Here is a 19,304-nt window from a genome sequence, read left to right on the forward strand (position 1 = left end):
GTCTGAAGGATCTTCAGATTCATTCTTCAACTGTTATCAGTCAGCTGCGCCAAGATTTGGAATCTGAGAGACGACTTTGTAAAAATATTAGAGAATGTTATGAGCAGCAGGTAAACTGACAATCACTTAAAGGGGAACTTCAGCCTAAACAAACATACTGTCATCAAGTTACATTAGTTATGTTAATTACAATCGATAGGTAATATAATCTCTTACCCTCCCTGTTTTAAAAGAACAGGCAAATGTTTGTGATTCATGGGGGCTGCCATCTTTGTCATGGGGGCAGCCATCTTTTTGGTGGAAAGGAGGTGACAAGGAGCAGGAGACACAGTTCCAACTGTCCTGTGTCCTATTAACCCCTCCCAGCTGCATGCGCTAGGCTTCAAATGTCAAATTCAAAATGTATAAAAAAAAAATTGCACCAAAACAGCAGAACGAGAGCAACAACATCAGAAATCCCATCATGCTTTGCACAGCATCAGGGGAAAAAAGCCCGGGCAGTTTTCTTCTGTGCAGCTAAAAATGAGGCTTGTATGAAAGAAACAAAGTTCTGATGCTGTGAAACTGTTAAAGAAACACCAAGCCTTTTCAGTGCTGCTGAGTCGATTTTTAGTCCGGTGGTTCGCTTCTGCTGGGTCCCCTCCCTTCTCCCGCTGGCAGCTCTGGTAGCGTGCAACTTAGGAGTCATGCCTGTGAGGAGAAGATGCAAGTACATTTAACCCATTAGGAGCTAGTAGTTATCTCATTTGATATAAGTGCACTGCATTTGACCTCAGGCGGCAGAACTCGTGCTGTAAATTCTTGGAATGCTTTGATCTTTCTGCTATCAGAAAAATGTAGCAACTGAAAGTGAACCCAATGTAAAAATAAAGGGATGAGATAAACCATTATATTTATCCTCTAAGCGCCGGTTCAAGAGGAACTTCTTACAGCGTCTCGTTCGCAGGATATTGGTGGCGAACGAGGCGGCGGTTAATCGATCCTAATGAGATAACTACTAGCTGCTTTTATATGCTAGTCTCTTTAAACATTTACAAAGTAGATTGACTGTTTTGTTTGTCTCTGCTCATGGGCAGCCTATTAAGTGTCTCTAAAGTAAAAAACATGAACTATAGACCTTTTTCTAACTCCCTCTGCTCTCAGGAGTGGTATATTGCCAGAAAAACTTTTTATGGCTGTAATCTGCATATCAGTGATGTTTATTATATTCCCGACAAGGTACTGACAAGAGAAGCTGTCACTTGCATGCCTTAAAAAAAAAAAAAATAAATTTACCTCTTGAGGACTGCAGGGCTAAACCCCCCTAGTGACCAGGCAATTTTTAGTTTAAAAGGCCACTGCAGCTTTAAGGCCAAGCTGCAGGGCCGCACAACATAGTACACGAGTGATTTCCCCCCCCCCCCCCCCCCGCCCCCTTTTCTCCCCACCAACAGAGTTCTCTGTTGGTGAGGTCTGATCGCTCCCCCCATGTTTATTTATTTTTTTAATAAATATTTGTGTTGCCGTTTAAAAAAAAAAAAAACCTCTTCCTTTAACCACCCTGGCGTTCTGATTAAATCGCCAGGGTGGCTGCGGGAGGGTTTTTTTTAAATAAAAAAAAAACTATTTCATGCAGCCAACTGAAAGTTGGCTGCATGAAAGCCCACTAGAGGGCGCTCCGGAGGCGTTCTTCCGATCGCCTCCGGCGCCCAGAATAAACAAGGAAGGCCGCAATGAGCGGCCTTCCTTGTTTTGCTTACATCGTCGCCATAGCGACGAGCGGAGTGACGTCATCGACGTCAGCCGACGTCCTGACGTCAGCCGCCTCCGATCCAGCCCTTAGCGCTGGCCGGAACTTTTTGTTCCGGCTACGCTGGGCTCAGGCGGCTGGGGGGACCCTCTTTCGCCGCTGCTCGCGGCGGATCGCCGCAGAGCGGCGGCGATCAGGCAGCACACGCGGCTGGCAAAGTGCCGGCTGCGTGTGCTGCTTTTTATTTGACAAAAATCGGCCCAGCAGGGCCTGAGCGGCAGCCTCTGGCGGTGTTGGACGAGCTGAGCTCGTCCAGACCGCTCAGCAGGTTAAATCCCTTCCCTCCCTCGCTCCCTCCCTCCCCACACGGCTGTCCCCAGTGCAGCGCTGCACAGAGTAAATAGACGGCGATCACGCCGTCTAACAGTCTCCCGAGCGGCAGACTCCCCAAACAGGAGATGCGCGCGCAGCCTGCGCGCGATCTCCTGCAAAACAGAGCCCCAGGACTTTACGCCAATTGGCGTTAGGCGGTCCTTGGGCTGCCGCCGCGGCCACGCCTGCCGGCGTGACACGGTTGGCAAGAGGTTAAAACAAGTAAAACAGCCTGTATGTTAAAACAGTATGTAAAACAGTATGTTTTGCACTGTATATACACATGTTTATCATCATGTTACTTCTGGTACACTTGAAAACAGAAGTCTGTTATTGTTTGACTGCTCCCTAGTGACGGGTGGACATAAATACACATAACAGAAGTACTATTTAGTAGCAAGCAAATGTAACAAATGGGCGGGGGAGTTACCATAAATTGGCCTGGAGCACTTGCAAGCCTCTAAATAGGCTGCTCAAGGGTTAAAATAATAAGTCTAGAGTTGCAGTCAACTTTAATATCAAATGTTGGGTAGTTTAGTCCAGTGCACACGTGCTGGATTACTTGTGATATACTCTCACTGGAGATGTTTGGGGATCTCTGGAGATGGCTTGCTAGAGTGGACCATTTCTGTGCCAGACTTCACAGGGAAAAAAAAGTTTTGTCTTAAGTTCTATCATTGTGCAAGTGTGTTTTTGCTTTGCAGTATTTTGTTTTAGTCTGTTGTCAGTAGATAATCAGTAAACCATAAATCTAAACACAAAGCATCTTAAAATAGCCAAGAATACTTTGAGTATGTATCTCTGCAATTAATGGAAGCGCTACATTTGCTAGCCTGTTAACTATTTTTTTTTATTCTCTTTAAGGCTTCCTCTAACGAGGCGTTAGAGGCGTTTGTACATAAAGCGGTTTCTGCTTGCTATGATTTGGAAGAGGATCGCAGGAACATGCGTATTCAGGTAGGCTCAATGATGTAGCATATTGTCCTCATTCATAACGCTTTTCTTTTGAGTTTTCTCGTTTTATCAAAATACATTTTCAGCCCCAGCCAGCTAGGAAAAAATTACTCAAAAAGTTGATTTAAGTTTAATATTTTCTTCTCTAAGGAGTACTTTTTCCCTTTCTTGGTACTCTAAATGTGGTTGAAATGAGTAACTCGGGAGAAGGGCTTCAATCACGGCCATTATCTACTTTACCAGCCTGGCTGTGCATGTACTGTAGTTTGAACATCATGTAAAACTTTTGCAGGTTATGTGACCTAATTTACTAGGCGCAGGTCACGTGACCTTAAGTACACTCTTACAGTAACTTATCGGCCGTGGAGGACGGGGCTGCTACCAAGAGATCTAGGAGGCTTTGGACCTCAGTGAGGGAGGGATCTGTGTAGAAGGGGCTGGAGGGATGCCCTAGGTATGTATAAAACTTTTCTTCCCTCCTCGTCTAAGGTTCACTTTAAGGGACAACTAAAGTGCAAGGGATACGGAGGCTGCCATATTTCTTTTCTCTTAAACAATGCCTGGCTGTCATGCTGATCCTCTGCCTCTAATATTTTTAGTCCTAGACCCTGAACAAGCACACATGTCAGAAATTGACTATATACATACAGTATATGGCAGCCTCCATATCCCTCTCACTTTGGTTGTCCTTTAAAGCTAGAACACTACCTCCTCCCAATAGGGCAGCCCCTCCTTCAACATCTTCAAGAAAGCCATCAAAACTCACCTTTTCACTCTGTCCTACCACCCCTCACTGGTGCTCTAAACCCACAGCTGAACTCTGGTCCCCTACCATTCGTGTCCTTGACTCTACCTCTAGATTGTAAGCCTTTGGGCAGGACCTCCTCCTTTTGTGTCCAACCTGATCATGCACCTCCATTACTGTGCACCCATCCTATGCATCTGAGTGAACCTAACTTGCCTAATCTCCATGCTCCATCCAGTGACTGACTAAGCATTACCTGGTACTCATACTATGGTGTGTGATTTGGTTTTCTTGTATTCCTGTATTGTCATATTGCTGTATGTCACCCCTAAATATTGTCTGTAACCTAAATTAATGTCCAGCGCTGCGTAATATGTTGGCGCTTTATAAATACAATTAATGATAATAATAACACTGCAGAATCGCCTTGTTACTGAAGCTACATGCATACAACTACAACCATCATTCGAAAATGAATGATCCCCAACAATAATGTGGCAAATTAAGTATGCCTGATATGGCATGTTTGAAGTCAACAATGGTCTACCGGTGGCAATCTTGGCGGAAGTCCAAAACAGAGGATCCAGAAGTTCATAGCATGAAGGTTTTCAATGGAATGATTGTTTATCATCATTCAATACCTGTTTTCTACTGATTATCGTGTGGACGAATCCATCAGGATAGATCAGTCTACATGGACAATAACTGATCTGTCTGTGTCTTTGGAGCTCGTTCAGTGCTAAATTTGCAAAGACATTTGAAAGATTGTTTGTCAGTCATTTTATTTTTTATCAATTTCAATCCACGCGTATGTAGCTTTAAAACTGCTGTTATGTTAAGAGCCAAAACAAAATACAGCTATAAGGGATCTAGAAGGGTAACGGATATATACAGCTATCTACTCCCTGAATGCAATTCAGAAAGTATTGAAACCAGATTGCTATTACCAGGTAGGGTAAAATTTACCAAATTGGGTCAATTCTCCATATTTACACCATACTCCTCCGGAATAACTGACTGGTACTGGCTGACTTTTCCTGGTGGTTACAAAAATATAGCAACATGCAACCTTATTTCATAAATTCTGGATCAAAAGTTCTGGATGTAGTTGGTTAAACTGGTACAAACTGGACCTGATTGGTTGCTGTTGGTATGGCTCTGTACTTGATTTAACTTAAGCACATCATTCCCAGTAGATGGGCAGAAAGCATTGATTAAATAAACAACTCAGAACAACTTTGTTATAATTGATTTTTGAAAGTGTATTCACCAATTGTACAAACACACCTACATCTACCTCAACATCTGGTTTCAGTTGTGTATACATTTGTCTCCCTTCTGTTTCAAATTCCTCTTCAAATTCTAGATAATCAATGTCATAGATTGCCGAATTCCCCATTTCATCACCACTTTCCATATTTGAACTCATTATGTCCACCCCTTCTACAGCATCTCGATTCAGATGCATCTATTTGGCTGTATGTTTGATTTTATGGACAATTTTTTCTTGCAATTTAGGATACTATCACTCTAATAACTACCTCAACATAGATCCCAGTCAAAGCATATAAATTGGAACATTTACCTTGGAAGGCCATATGAGGAAGCTTAACTACAAATATTTAAGGGGACAGTGCAATAATAATACCAATTGGTTTAAATCAGCGCTGATATAATTCATTATTCCAATTATGCTATGGGTAGTTTGGAGGGTTTAACGGGCGTGTGCAATAGATTAGAACACTCTGTATAGATGTAGGTGTGTTTGTACAATTGGTGAATACACTTTCAAAAATCAATTATAACAAAGTTGTTCTGAGTTGTTTATTTAATGTTTACACTGTGCTAGGCATAGATAGGAAGTAGGAGTAAGAAAGCATTGATTGTCTAATACACCAGATAAATCAAATGATGTTTACACAGCTTCAGAACGGGATTTCCTGCTGGGCTTCCCCGGTCGCCATGGCGACGGGGCGGGATGACGTCACCGACGTCATGGACGTCGTGACATCAGAGGGAGTCACGATCCACCCCTCAGCGCTGCCTGGCACTGATTGGCCAGGCTGCGCAAGGGGTCTCGGCGGGGGGGATTCTGCACGGCGGGTAGCGGCGGATCGGCGGCGAGCGGAAAAATTATGCAAATCGGCCCACCAGGGCCTGAGAAATCCTCCTGCGCGATATACCCCGAGCTCAGCTCGGGATTATCGCTCAGGAGGTTAATGACACCTTTACTGAAGTATGCTAGAGCACAAATCTACGAATTATTGATCATTTTTATCTCTTTCCTGCTCTCATAAGCCATTTACTGACAGGAAAGTGTTTTATTGCTGTAATTACTCATCAGTGACGGTTATGCTATAGTCTGACCCAGTCCCGATCTGGACAGAAACTGGCACTTGCATACCTGACTTTTAGCTCTTTCAGGCAGAGAAAAAAAAAGAAACAGCCTAGTTATTTGTGTGTTGGCACTGTACATACACATGTCTATCTCATCATGTCACATGTCACCTCGGTTGTCCTTTAAGAGGGATGGCTTGTTTACCCATTTTTGCCTATCTCTTCTGGCCATTAAAATGTGTAGTTTCTCTCTTCTGCTGGGTTATTAATTTACTGTACAGTGCAAGGAATACAAACAGCAAATCCTTCATTTCAAAGCCAAAGAGTCGTGGAGCAGTTTTATTTTTTTTGTTTTTCGTTCTGTTCATAGGACTCTGGGGACCATATGCAATTCACTTTTTCAACTGAGTTTTCACCTAGGCGATATTTTCACAACTTGTAAATTTAAAATGCCTTTTCAGCCACCAGTAAACAAACAATTATTCAAAATAATTTTGACGGTACTTTTTCCATTGCAGATTGCTAAAATTATTTTAAATCGAAAATGAAAAATTATCTTCTAGGAGAAAACTCAGAAGAATAAGTGAATTGCATATGGCCCTGGGTATTCTCTTCTCTACGGTGCTCATGTGTTAGTGATAAGTTTGGTGTTCAGTGCATGATTTCTTTATTTGCCATTTTTTGACAGTGCTGTCAGGCCACAGAGCTGATGTCTCAGCACTGGCAAATCTTTAACTTAATGACGGAGAAGACTGAAAAGACTCTTCAGGATTATACGAGCATTGTGCATGAAAGGGACATGCTCATTCTGGAAACTGAACAGGTCCGTGCACTAGTGTTTGTGTAATGTGTGTGTTTTGACATTTGTTCTCCTTATATTATATGTTTTTAAAGTATATTACTATGATGTTAGCAAATAAGGGCTTGTAATTGTTGACCGAATGCAAAAAGCTTTAAACAGAAAAAATACACCTTTATTTACAAATAATATATTGTCGTCATACATTGTACTAGGAACGTTTAAACATACATGTAATAACCAGGGGCTAACAGGCAAATGTGTGGGTTTTATTTATAGTAGCATTGCTTAAAGAGAGTAGCATTCTTGTGACTAAGCACAAGAATGCATTCTTCTGTGAACTAAGACCCCGGCTTTTAACTTAGCTGTAGGGATAACAGTTGTGCCTGGGTGAGTGAATCTGTGAATGCATTTGTTTGAACATTTGCATGCGAGAGTGCGAAGGGTTAATAGATTTTCACTTCACATGGAAACAAGCTCATAGCAAACAGAAGGGGACAAGTAAGCATGTTATTGGCCAGGCATACTTGGAGTGACAGGGAGGGAGAGCAGTTGTCTCTCCCTCCTCATAGTAACACGCTGCATAAGTTGCACTGATGTGGGGGAGCATAAAAATAGTATAATCCACAGCTGCACTCAGCAAGAGGCATCACCTCTAGCATAATGGTCTGCCCCAATAACCCGTCGCCGTCAGTTTGTTCAGGGGACGCTGTCTGCAAGGTATATTAAAAAAAAAACACACTGCACAGCAAAAACATATGCTGTGTTTGTCCTGACTTATTGCCATATTGATTAGTGCTGCCGCCAGAAATTAATATACTTTAATAGTATTCCTTTAAGTGCATGGGATTGGAGAAATTTCTCCCCCCCCCCCTTCACTATAAAATGCATAAAAAATGAAGCTATTACTGAAGTATCACTCAGAAAAAGCCTAATTTGTGGCCAAAAAAAAAAAAAAAAGAGAGATAATTCACTTGTGAGAAACTGTGATAAAGTTATGGCCAAATGAATGGGTGGAGTGCTGACAGGTGAAAATTGCTTTCGGCGGTAAGGGTAAAATGTCCTTAAATGTCCTTTAGGCTGAAGTGGTTAACCTATTTTGGTTCCTGGGCGTAGAAACTACGTCCAGGAACCATGTGCGCTCCCGCGGCCGATCGCGCGCTCCCGGCCCGCGGTTCATTAGCCAGGCAATCAGTAAATCGGGCTATGGTGCCCGATCACTGATTCCTCTCCCCCCCCCCCCCCCCCCCACTGAAAAAGCGACAGCTTCTCTCGGAAGCTGCGCCTTTTCTGGCTGTTACCTCCCCCATGCGTCGCTCTAAGCGTTTGTTACGCTTAGAGTGACGTCATGTAAACCAACTCATGGCCGCCATCTTGTGGCCAAAAAGTAATACTATAACTAAAAGTAAAAAAAAATAAAACTAAACACACATTTACATTATAAAACTATAGTTTACATCCCACCCTCCCAAAACTACCCAAATAAAATGTTTAATATAAAAAAAAAAAAAAACATTACAATAATAAATAAAAAAAAACATGTAAATATTTACCTAAGGGTCTAAACTTTTTAAATATCAATGTAAAGATGATATATTTCTGTTTTTTTTTTTTTTTTTTCTATTTTTTTTTTTTTTTTTTTTAAACTTGTAAATAGTGATAGATGCAAAACGGAAAAAATGCACCTTTATTTCCAAATAAAATATTGTCGCGATACATTGTGATAGGGACATAATTTTAACGGTGAAATAACCGGGACATATGGGCAAATACAATACGTGAGTTTTAATTATGGAGGCATGTATTATTTTAAAACTATAATGGCTGAAAACTGAGAAGAAATGATTTTTTTCCGTTTTTTTTCTTATTCTTCCTGTTAAAATGCATTTACAGTAAAGTGGCTCTTAGCAAAATGTACCCCCCAAAGAAAGCCTAATTTGTGGCGGAAAAAACAAGATATAAATCAGTTCATTGTGATAAGTAGTGATAAAGTTATAGGCTAATGAATGGGAGGTGAACATTTCTCAAATGAAAACGACGGAACACGAATGGGTTAAAGCTCGTCCCCAGGTCTATCTATACCATCTGGTATCTTACTTAGGAGAGCACCCAAAGATGAACTTGTGTTGTGTGTTTTATTTTTTATTTTTTTCTTTCCATCAGATAGGGCCTTGAGAGTCAAGTTCTGCTTTAGGAATATAGTTGCATGTCCTGAAGCAGCTGATTTGAAGAAGCCAGGTGCAGGGCTTCTCCTTGATTTGAATCCCCATGTTGTTCAGACTGCAAGTGGGTGGGGCACAGACTAAACTGCCTGAGAAGGTCACACCTTATAGCAGTGGAAGTCTGTGTTGTCAGAAGAGACCACAAAAGGGGCTCCTGACTATACATGAGGAAGATTTTAACATTTTTGTAACCTGTCCACTGACCAATGCTATAACTACAACTTTTTCCCCCTCTTCCCCACACCAAACAAAACCTTGATGCGCCATTCTGTAGTGTCCATGGGCTGCCTTATTTGCCTGAAGTCCTAGAACATGTGGGGGTACCATGGCCCCACTCCTTATAACAAGTGCAGCTCCTGTGATATTTTCCTCCAAGACGAGCGCATTAGCCCCTACCCATTTTCCGCCCCCATTTACCTCCCTCCTTTTCCTAAGTATAGCTATGTTATCTTTCCACACCATCAGTGTTGCCATTTCTCACTTCACTATTTTATGATTTATTATTTTCTTTTAATTTAAATTTTGTGCAAACCTCTTTGGGGAGTTTAGTTACATAAGCAGTTTAACATGCTGTACAATCAGGACAACCAATGATACAAGTACAGATACATGCAATTGATGTGTAATTTGAAAAACTTCCCCAATACTGATAGATATATTCAATAAAATGCAATAAAATTGGAAACACAAGGGTGAAGTCCCTGCCCTTGCAAGCATATATTGTAAAGGGTAGTGGGGTGGAGACACTGGGGAGGTGGACAAGGGGTTAGCAGATGAAGCAGTGAGCTTTAAAATTCTAGCTATAGCTAATTGCAAGCTTGTCCAGAATAGGTGTGTCTTGAGGGTACATTTTAAAGATTTCTAGGCTTGGAGCGTGACTGGCAGGCTGTGGGAGAGCCTTCTAAAGGAGAGGTTATACTCGTGAGAAGTCCTGGATGTGAAAAGAGGTGAAAAACTCACTAATGCCATTCTGCCCCACTAATGGTGAAATGTCCTCTCCATTGTAGTAATGCATAACCCCTTGATATTGTTCCAATACTTTAACCAACCACTGAGAGCTTATGTTGCTTTTGATCTGATTTTCACAACGCATTTCATTTTGGCAGATGTCTTGTCGGCTGGAAGACTTGAATTCTCAAAATGAGCAGACAAAACTGGAGAACTCTCGTCTGGGCTCAGGTTAATGATTTCAATTTACATTTTGGTGTTTTGACAACTAGTGAAGGCTTTAGTGACTCCTAAAAGAATTGCAACATTTTGACTACTAGTCTGTTTTTTGTTTTCTTCCTAGAATTGGAAACTCTGATGGAGCGTGTCTGTAGCTTGGAGTCAGAAATTGAACAGTGGAAGGAAGAAAATTCTGAACTTGGTGAAAAACTTTCTGCTAAAGATTCCTCTCTGAAACTGGTAGAGAAAGAGCTGAATGAAGCGACCGCGAGGTAAAACTACACACTTGTTACAGTCATGGGATCAAATGGGATTTCCACCTTTCTGATTTCTTGGTGTTGTATATTTCCCTTATTTTAAGCTTACCTGAAGTGGAAACAAGGGGTAACATTAGATAATTACCTCAGTAGCAGGAAGCCTCTGGATATGCCTTCCCAGATCCTCTTACACCCCACCATTCCAGCGCTGGGTCCCTCTAAACCAGGGATGTCAATCCGGTCCTTTGAGGCCCAAGGTCCTCGCACATTTTTGACACTGCTCAAATTAATTGATGGGTCTGAATCAGGAAAGGTGTGGTTCATCGAGTATAACACATGCCTCTCTTCCTGAGTCCATCCTAAACACTGGCATGAATCTGGCCTTCCAGGCCTGGAGTTCGACACCTGTGCTCTAAACCATACATGTCAATCTGACCTGCAGAGCCATCAGATTTGGCCCACAAGTGGTTTCCCTCCTTTGCATTATGTCTGGTCCACACTAGACCACCTGAGAATCTGTTAGAGGTGAAGCCCTAGATCACCATGGAAGAGATATGGGGAGGGAGAAGGTCCCTAGACATCCGGAAACTGCATAGGTGAATGAGTGTCACAAGACCCCATTGAACTATTTAGGGGTGTGGGGGGATCACTAGACACCATGGAACTGTATGGGGAGGACCACTAAACGCCAAGGAACTCTATAGGGGAGAGAGGGTCACTAGACAACAGAAAACTGTGTGTTTGTGGGGGGGGGGGGGGGGGGCATTAGACACCGGGGGATCTTTATAAGGGAGGAAGGTGGTCACTAAACATTGAGGTTGGCCCATTTTATATTTAAGTTGGACACCCCTGCTCTAAACCTATTTAACTATAGCTTATCAAATACGTTTTACATGGCTCTCCCACCATGTATGAGCACAACTGGGGCATGCAGCAGTCCATGTATGCCCAGTAGAATAAAGCCACTTATACTACATACATGATCGTATTGTTCTACTGGACTCGTGCATACCCTGTGCAAAAAGAAGTGGGTCCTATGGAGGTACAGTGGGCTCGAAAAGTATCCTTGAAGCCTCTGCACCATCCAGAGAAAACCCTTTTGTTTCAATTTATCCTGCAGTCATTGTAATTAGATATGAAGATTTGTTATACCATTTGGATCGTGCAGGAGTTATATTTCACACTTGAAAGTAAAGTGCCATTGTTCACAAAGCTGCTGAGGGTTCATTGTCTGTTTATACTCGCATGCACAGGTAGCTAAATCACATTGCTGAGGTACTTATTTCCCAACCCCGGCAATTATACATTTAAAGGATGCTTGCATAGCGTGCAGTGTGGGTTGAATTGCTTTAGTGAATGCAGGCTGAGTAAACTCAATCAATTTTGCTTTCAGAGGCCATGAATACCATGATCAAATGAAGTATCTGTCCACAGAGGTGGTGCCTAGGTATGTTCATTTTATTTAAATGTGATATTTGCATTAGTGGTATTCTTTCCTTTTTGGTTTTGCATTCTAATGTTAGAATTTTGGACTGTGACTAGAGCACTCCCTAGGCACTTTGCCTATTGTACTAATTGAAGAGTAAGACATGACTGCATTTTAAAATCCTTCATTGAAGTTATGGAACAACTGGAGCTCTTCCACTTCCTCCTTGTACTGAAGGATGTTATGTAACTGTGTAATATTAGGATTTTGACCTTGCACCCCATAGCTCCTGTAGGGTTATGATGGTTCCTGTTAGATGTAGAGTCCAGCATGTGGGTGTGGGCCTTCCCCCTGTAGCAGAAGCTGGTGGAGGGAGGTGGTTCCTGTGAGATGTAGAGGCCAGACTGGGGGTGTGGGCCTTCTCATAGGAGCAATATCTCTCGCTCGCTCTCGCTTCCGCTACAGAGAGATGTAGAGACCAGCTTGTGGGTGTGGTCCTTCTCTCTGTAGCAGAAGTTGATGGAGAGAAGATGGATCTCTGACTTGTAGAGGCCACACTGTAGACTGTGGGTGTGACCCTTGTCTCAGTAGCAGAATCTGGTGGCCAAACTTGGTGAGTAGTTAAATCTTATCAGTTGTAAAATTAAAACCCCCTTTAGGCAGATAAGCGGATTCAGCACCTGATATTTTTTTTTTCCTGGGAATGTCTGTAGATCTACTGTACTGTACAGACCCTATGCAATCATGCCTGCAATAAACCGTGTTTTGAATGAGAATCTTTTATTTCACCAAGCACGACTGGGCCGTGCCTGGAATTGGGCTTGGCATACACAGGGCTAAATATAACCATTTCAACATAGACAAACAGATTAACGCAAGGTTTACCTCAATTGTACAAAATGCATCTGTGCAAAGTTCTATAAAATCCAGCTTGCAAAGGAAGAGGGGAAGAAGCTGTTCCTGTGCCTTTTGGCCCTAGTGGCGATGGACCAAAATCTCTGGCCTGCAGAAGCCTGGAAGTGAGGGATGGTTGGTGAGCCTCATTGCTCTAGAGCAGTCTGGATTTATAGAGAAGGTCCCGAGGGGGTGGGTTTTCCCAATGATTCTCTCTGCTGATCTGATGACCCTCCTGTAATTTGTCTGTCACTGGCGGATGAGCCGGCAGACCAGGATAGGGGAGCAGAGGACAGATTAGATTGTGGCGGAGTACAAATTTTGTCAGGATTTCCTGGGTCATACTGAACTACTTCATTCATCCTCCTTCAATCACACTGTGTCTGGAAAAGAACCACTGGCTATAGCTTAAAGGTTGAGTTTATATTCGCATCATACCTCTATCTTAAAGCTTAATGATTTTGCTGTTATTTTATCCTTTCACCAATCCAGCTTGAAGTTTGAACTATCCGACATTTCAAGCCAGAAGGAAGCACTGCAAACACAGGTTCAAGCTCTCAAAAAGGAACATGCTGCACAGATAACCTTCTACATTGAAAGTCTAGAGGTAAGAAAGCCAGAGCTAAGGTCTCCTGAACTGTAGATTGCATGGATGAGAGGTCACTGTGATCTTCCCATTCATTCTGTTACTCCCTTTGCTGGCTTACTGAAAAGTGTGTTTGTCTTCAGTTTCTTGAGCAAGAGAACATTGCGTGTCGAGAGCAAATGACGGAGTCTGAATCTTTGCTGAATAAACATCATCTTACCTTGCTGGAGCGAAACTATCAGTGTGAAAACCTGAAGGACACCATAAAAGATCTAGAGTAAGCACATACACCAGACTTATTTTACTTACACACTCTGCTTCATTTTAACACCAATGCATGTGTTCTTTCGCAATGTGAGTAGTTCCCTAAAGGCCACACTGGGGAATTTGGTAATGGTATGCAGCTGCACTTTGCAAGAATTACTTCCAATCATGTTTAAATGAATTACTTTCAATCATGTTAAAAGGAAACCTGAGACAAATGACATAAAAGTTTTATACCTGGGACTTCCTCCAGCCCCCTCCGCACGGATTGCTCCCATGCCATCTTCCTCTACCGCCTCGTTCTCCAGGTAGAAGTTCTGTTAGCTTGGCCATTAGGGGTGCAGTGCGCATGCCCAGCTGTGTGTGCGTTCCCTGCCGTGCTCCCCTGGCTGGCAGAGCTCTGCACCTGCGCGCAGAGCTTCCATCCGCAGGAGCTGCCCTGTGCATGTGCCGACTAACCCCGACTAGCCAAACTTATGGGCTTCTACCAGGAGGAGGCAGAGGGCGACTGTGTGAAGCAATCAGTGTGGAGGGGGGCTGGAGGAAGCCCCAGGTATGTATAAAACATTTATATCATTTGTCTCAGGTACACTTTTTAAAGTGGTGATATCTAGCCATTTTAAACAGACATTGCTGATATTATTCATTATAAGGTAGTTTTCCATGAAGGGCATGTTTAGTATACTTGGTTCCAGGTTTGGTATCAAAATACCTATGTATAGGGTTTGTTGCCGGAGGGAGGAAGCATCGTAGTCACTTGAAGTGCGACATGGAACACGATCCCGTGTCTCTGCTCATCATAGTGCTGAACTGCTGTGTATGGCATCCCAGTTTCCGAATAAGCATTGATTGCTTGGGTCAGTATTTGACAGTATTTTATTATTTTTATTTATTGAATTTATAAAGCGCCAACATAATACACAGCGCTGAACATTAATTTAGGTTACAGACAATATTTAGGGGTGACATACAGCAATATGACAATACAGGAATACAAGAAAGCCAGATCACACACCATAGTATGAGTACCAGATAATGCTTAGTCAGTCACTGGATGGAGCATGGAGATTAGGCAAGTTAGGTTCACTCAGATGCCTAGCATGGGTTCACAGTAATGAAGGTGCAAGATCAGGTAGGACACAAAAGGAGGAGGACCCTGCCCAAAGGCTTACAATCTAGAGGGAGAGGTAAGGACACGAATGGTAGGGGACCAGAGTTCAGCTGTGGGTTTAGAGCACTTGTGAGGGGTAGTAGGCCAGAGTGAAAAGGTGAGTTTTGATGGCTTTCTTGAAGATGTTGAAGGAGGGGGCTGCCCTAATGGGTGGAGGTAGGGAGTTCCATAGTGTTGGAGCAGCTCTTGAGAAGTCCTGGAGGCGTGCATGGGACTGGGTGATGTGGGGGGCGGTTAGGCGAAGTTCATTGGAAGAGCAGAGTGAGCGGCTAGGTGTGTACCTCCTGAGTAAGATCGGAAATGTAGGTTGGACAGGTTTTGTGGACAGATTTGTAGGTCAGACACTATCTTGAATCTGATTCTGGACTGGATAGGAAGCCAGTGGAGGGATTTTAGGAGGGGATCATTCTGGCTGCCGCATTCATGATGGACTGCAGTGGGGCTGTTCGGGTCATAGGGAGACCAGACAGCAGGGCATTGCAGTAGTCAAGGCGGGAAATTATGAGGGCATGGATGAGGAGTTTGGTGGTGGCAGAGGTCAGGAAAGGGTGAATCTTACAGATGTTACGAAGGTGGAAGTTGCAGGACTTTGTGAGGTTTTGGATGTGGAAAGTGAAGGAGAGTGCGGAGTCCAGGGTGAAACCCAGACAGCGGGCTTGAGAGGTAGGAATGGGAGTGTGGTTAACAGTGACCTGCACATCTGGGAGGTTCGTGCATGGCCGTGGTGGGAAGATCATAAATTCCGTTTTGTCTAGATTTAGTTTCAGGAACCTAGCGGACATCCAGGAGGAGACCTTGTCCATGGTAGTGGTGGATATGTCAGGGGTGTGGAGGTAGACCTGGGTGTCATCTGCATACAGATGATAGTTAAAACCCATGGACAGTAGGCCATGAGTTTGACACCTGTGCTCTAAAGCAGGGCTTCCCAATCCTGTCCTGTCCTCAAGTACCACCAACAGTGCATGCTTTGCAGAAAACCACACACATTCACGGGTAAGTTAATTAGTGTCTCAGCAAAACTGAGACACTAAACTCTGAACACCTGTTCAGCAGGAGTCCTTTACCTATCACTGTCCTTTTATAGACCCTGAAGTCTCTTAAAAATCAACTTTTTATTACAAAATCCTGTGTAACATTACTGTCCTAACTAAAACGCTGCATCCCCGCGGCTGTAATCTAACGAAATCCCCTCTAACTCCCCCCTCCATCTCCCCTGCAAAATCCATGACTTTCTTGGTCGTGGATTTTGCTGCTGTTGGAGGCAGATCTTTCAGCCGCAGCTCTGCCTCCATTCGCGTCTATCAGCGGCGGATCTCTGCCTCTCCCCCGCCCCTCTCAGTGAAGGAAGACTGAGAGGGGCGGGGGACAGGCGGCGATCCGGGCTGACAGATGCGCTGAGAGGCAGAGCTGCGGCTCATAGCTCTGCCTCTCACGGAAGTGATGCCCGGATACTGTAAAGGTGAAATACGTTATTGGCCTTCCTGTCTCCTTCCTTGTACATCTAAATACATTTGACCCGAGTCTGATGGCCAGTAGTGAAATGCTAGGTTAATAATCTCTGCAGTCATAAATGGCAAACCTGTTATCAACCTGTATATTACAAATAACAAATGCAATGAAACAAATTGCAACATGGCTAATATGTTTGTTTTTGCTCTACGTGCAGGAAAGAACTGGCTGAGCTGAAGCAGAAGCTAGCAGACTTGGAGACAGAAGCTCAAAGAATAAAGACAAAAATGGACAAAGAAATGTCTGATTCCTCCAATGAAATCTCAAAAATCAAGCAACACCTTCTGAGTTTAATAAAGCATCTAAAGGAGAGATCCCAGAGAGAGGTATGACTACTGTTCTAGTTATGATTGATGGTATGTACCCTGCTAGAAACCAGCTCTCTGCCTGTGAGCTTGTTCTACCCCCAGATTACATTGTTGAATGCATGAAGAGGGTATTAGAATGCTTGGGACCACTTGGAGTTTCATACCTTTTGTGTAGCAGAAAGTACAATCTGGTGACAGGTAATTATTAGCCGGTGTAATAAACGGCTTCTGAAATTACCACAGTGGTGTCAGACTTGTAGTAGTTGCAAAGCATTATAGGAGATTGGTATAGAGAGCCAGAGCTCAGCAGCTACACTCAGAGACCACTATTGGGACTGACAGCGACTAGCCCGATCCGAGGAAGAAATGTAGTATTGGTTAGTGAGGTAAGAACTATGGATTTCCTGGATCGTCACTCGGACAGCACCCCTGGATGAGACCTGTCTCCCTCCCCACCGTGGACAGGAAACTGCAATAGAAGAATTTGCATAAGCACTGGCAGCCTCCTATATAAGGTACCTACTTGCTACTATACCTCAGTATAGTTTCCTGTCCCGGACGGAAGCGGAGGGAGAGGCCTCCGGGGTGCCATCCGTGTCAGTCGACAGGGGCAGCGGTTAGCAGGACTCCGGATAGAGCTGTGCAGTGCACAGTGCGGAATCCTGCAGCGTATGGGAGGCTTCTCCAGCATCGGCAGCAGTATTATGCGCGCAAGCGCGCGCACAGAAGAATCGACTTCCGGGCTAACCGGAAGTAATCACGCGCTGGCGTCCCGCGTGATCTGAGGTCTGCAGAGTGGCAGGGGCCGCGGCGGAGGAAGGCAAATCAGCGGAAACAGCTGATTCCTATCAGGAGGTGCATTTGCCTAACTAATTATGCGGCAGGGGCCGCGGCGGTGATACAGAATCAGCAGGGAGGCTGATTCATCAAAGGTATGTGAGGCTGATTAATGTGATTACGCTGCAGGGGCAGCATTAATTGGTTCAGCTGGGTCCTTTTTATATATTGACTAGTAGTCCATGAATCAGATGTTGCTGTTTGATCATGGAGGACGCTTGTAGTTCAGCTCCTTTGCAGTCTGCTAAGTCTGGACAGGACCCCTCTCTGGCAAGTAGATGTGGTACTTGTGATACTCCTGCTTGCTTATTTGTGTATGAGAAACCATAGTAATAGTTGTTCCTTGTTTGTGTTTTTTTCATAGCCTAAAAAACATGACAAGTTGGACAAATCTGATAAAGGTGAAAGATCTGACAAATCTGCCACTCAGACTGGTCAGCATAGTTCAAGCAGGTCTGAAAGGAAGTGTGCAATTTGTGGCAATCTTATATCTTCTTCATCCTCTAAGAAGTTATGTCAAAACTGTACAGAGAAAGTGGTTAAAGATGAATCACCGGTTATATTTAAGGATTTAATGGGCTGGATGCGGGCTGAAATGTCCACTGCTATAAAGGAGATTAAAGACTCTGCCATTGCTTCCACTGCTGTAGTTCCATCTGACCTTCCTGGAACTAGTGGGAATATTGATGCAGTACCAGCTATTACTACCCCTACATCTCCTGTGATAACTTTATCCCAACCGGGACCTAGTGGTTCTAAACGCAGAAGGGAAAGTGACTTTGAAGGATCAGAATTATCTGAAGGGGAAATTTCTGAATTTGAACAGCCATCAGATACAGAGGAACTGTAATACAGATAGGCCAAAATTTGCCTTTTCCACTGATCTAATGAAGGACTTACTGGGGGCCATGTACGATACAATGGGCATCAAGACAGAACAAAAATCGTTGACGCCTTTGGATGAGATGTATGGGACTTTGGCGGATCCCCAGCCTCAGTTTATCCCAGTCCATTCCACCTTAAAAGGTATGATTAAGAAGGAATGGGATAATCCTGAGAAACGAGCCTTTTGGCCCAAGTCTTTGTCTAACCGTTACCCTTTCTCTCCTGAGGATCAGGGTTTTTGGGGTACTCCGCCTAAGTTGGATCCATCCTTTTCAAGAGTATCAAAGAAAAACTATTTATTATTTGAGGATTTTGGTAGTCTGAAGGATCCAATCGATAAAAAAATGGACAATCTCTTACGCAGGGCATGGGAGTCCTCTTCTTTAACCTTCAAGCCTGCTGTAGCTTCAACGGCTGTGAGTAGGTCATTGAAGACATGGTTGTTAGAGATGCAGAATAAAATTGCTTCTGGGGTTCCCCGGGAGGAGATTCTGAATGATTTCCCTAAAGTTTTGAATGCCTCTAATTATATGGTGGATGCTTCAGACGACACTGTAAAACTTACGGCCAGAACTACTGCCTTGGTTAACTCGGCCAGAAGAGGGATATGGGTCAAAACTTGGAATGGTGACAATTCCTCAAAATCAAAGTTATGTGGAATTCCATGTGAACGAGGTCTCCTCTTTGGCTCCAAATTAGATGACACGCTGGATAGAACAGCTGATAGGAAAAAGAATTTTCCAGATAAGAAAAGACCTTTTCATTATAAACGGCCTTTTCATCCCCCTAACAGGTCAGAACAAGACTCCAAGTCCTCTAAGGGTAAATTTTTACGAAATATG

General features: G+C 43.5%; 1 protein-coding gene across 1 annotated transcript in view; it reads left to right on the forward strand.

The window, feature by feature from the left end:
- The window catches only part of SPAG5 (sperm associated antigen 5), a 99,677-nt gene that overhangs the window by 40,290 nt on the left and 40,083 nt on the right, over positions 1–19,304 (forward strand). The window contains exons 9-17 of the mRNA XM_068270157.1: positions 1–110; positions 2,966–3,058; positions 6,826–6,960; positions 10,265–10,337; positions 10,450–10,597; positions 11,976–12,029; positions 13,395–13,509; positions 13,632–13,765; positions 16,590–16,758. The exon at positions 1–110 is cut by the window's left edge and continues 10 nt beyond it. Coding sequence (XP_068126258.1) covers positions 1–110; positions 2,966–3,058; positions 6,826–6,960; positions 10,265–10,337; positions 10,450–10,597; positions 11,976–12,029; positions 13,395–13,509; positions 13,632–13,765; positions 16,590–16,758 — 1,031 coding nt within the window. The remainder of the gene's footprint in view (positions 111–2,965; positions 3,059–6,825; positions 6,961–10,264; positions 10,338–10,449; positions 10,598–11,975; positions 12,030–13,394; positions 13,510–13,631; positions 13,766–16,589; positions 16,759–19,304) is intronic.

Source organism: Hyperolius riggenbachi, chromosome 2, assembly GCF_040937935.1.
Source record: "Hyperolius riggenbachi isolate aHypRig1 chromosome 2, aHypRig1.pri, whole genome shotgun sequence".
Lineage (NCBI taxonomy): Eukaryota > Metazoa > Chordata > Amphibia > Anura > Hyperoliidae > Hyperolius > Hyperolius riggenbachi.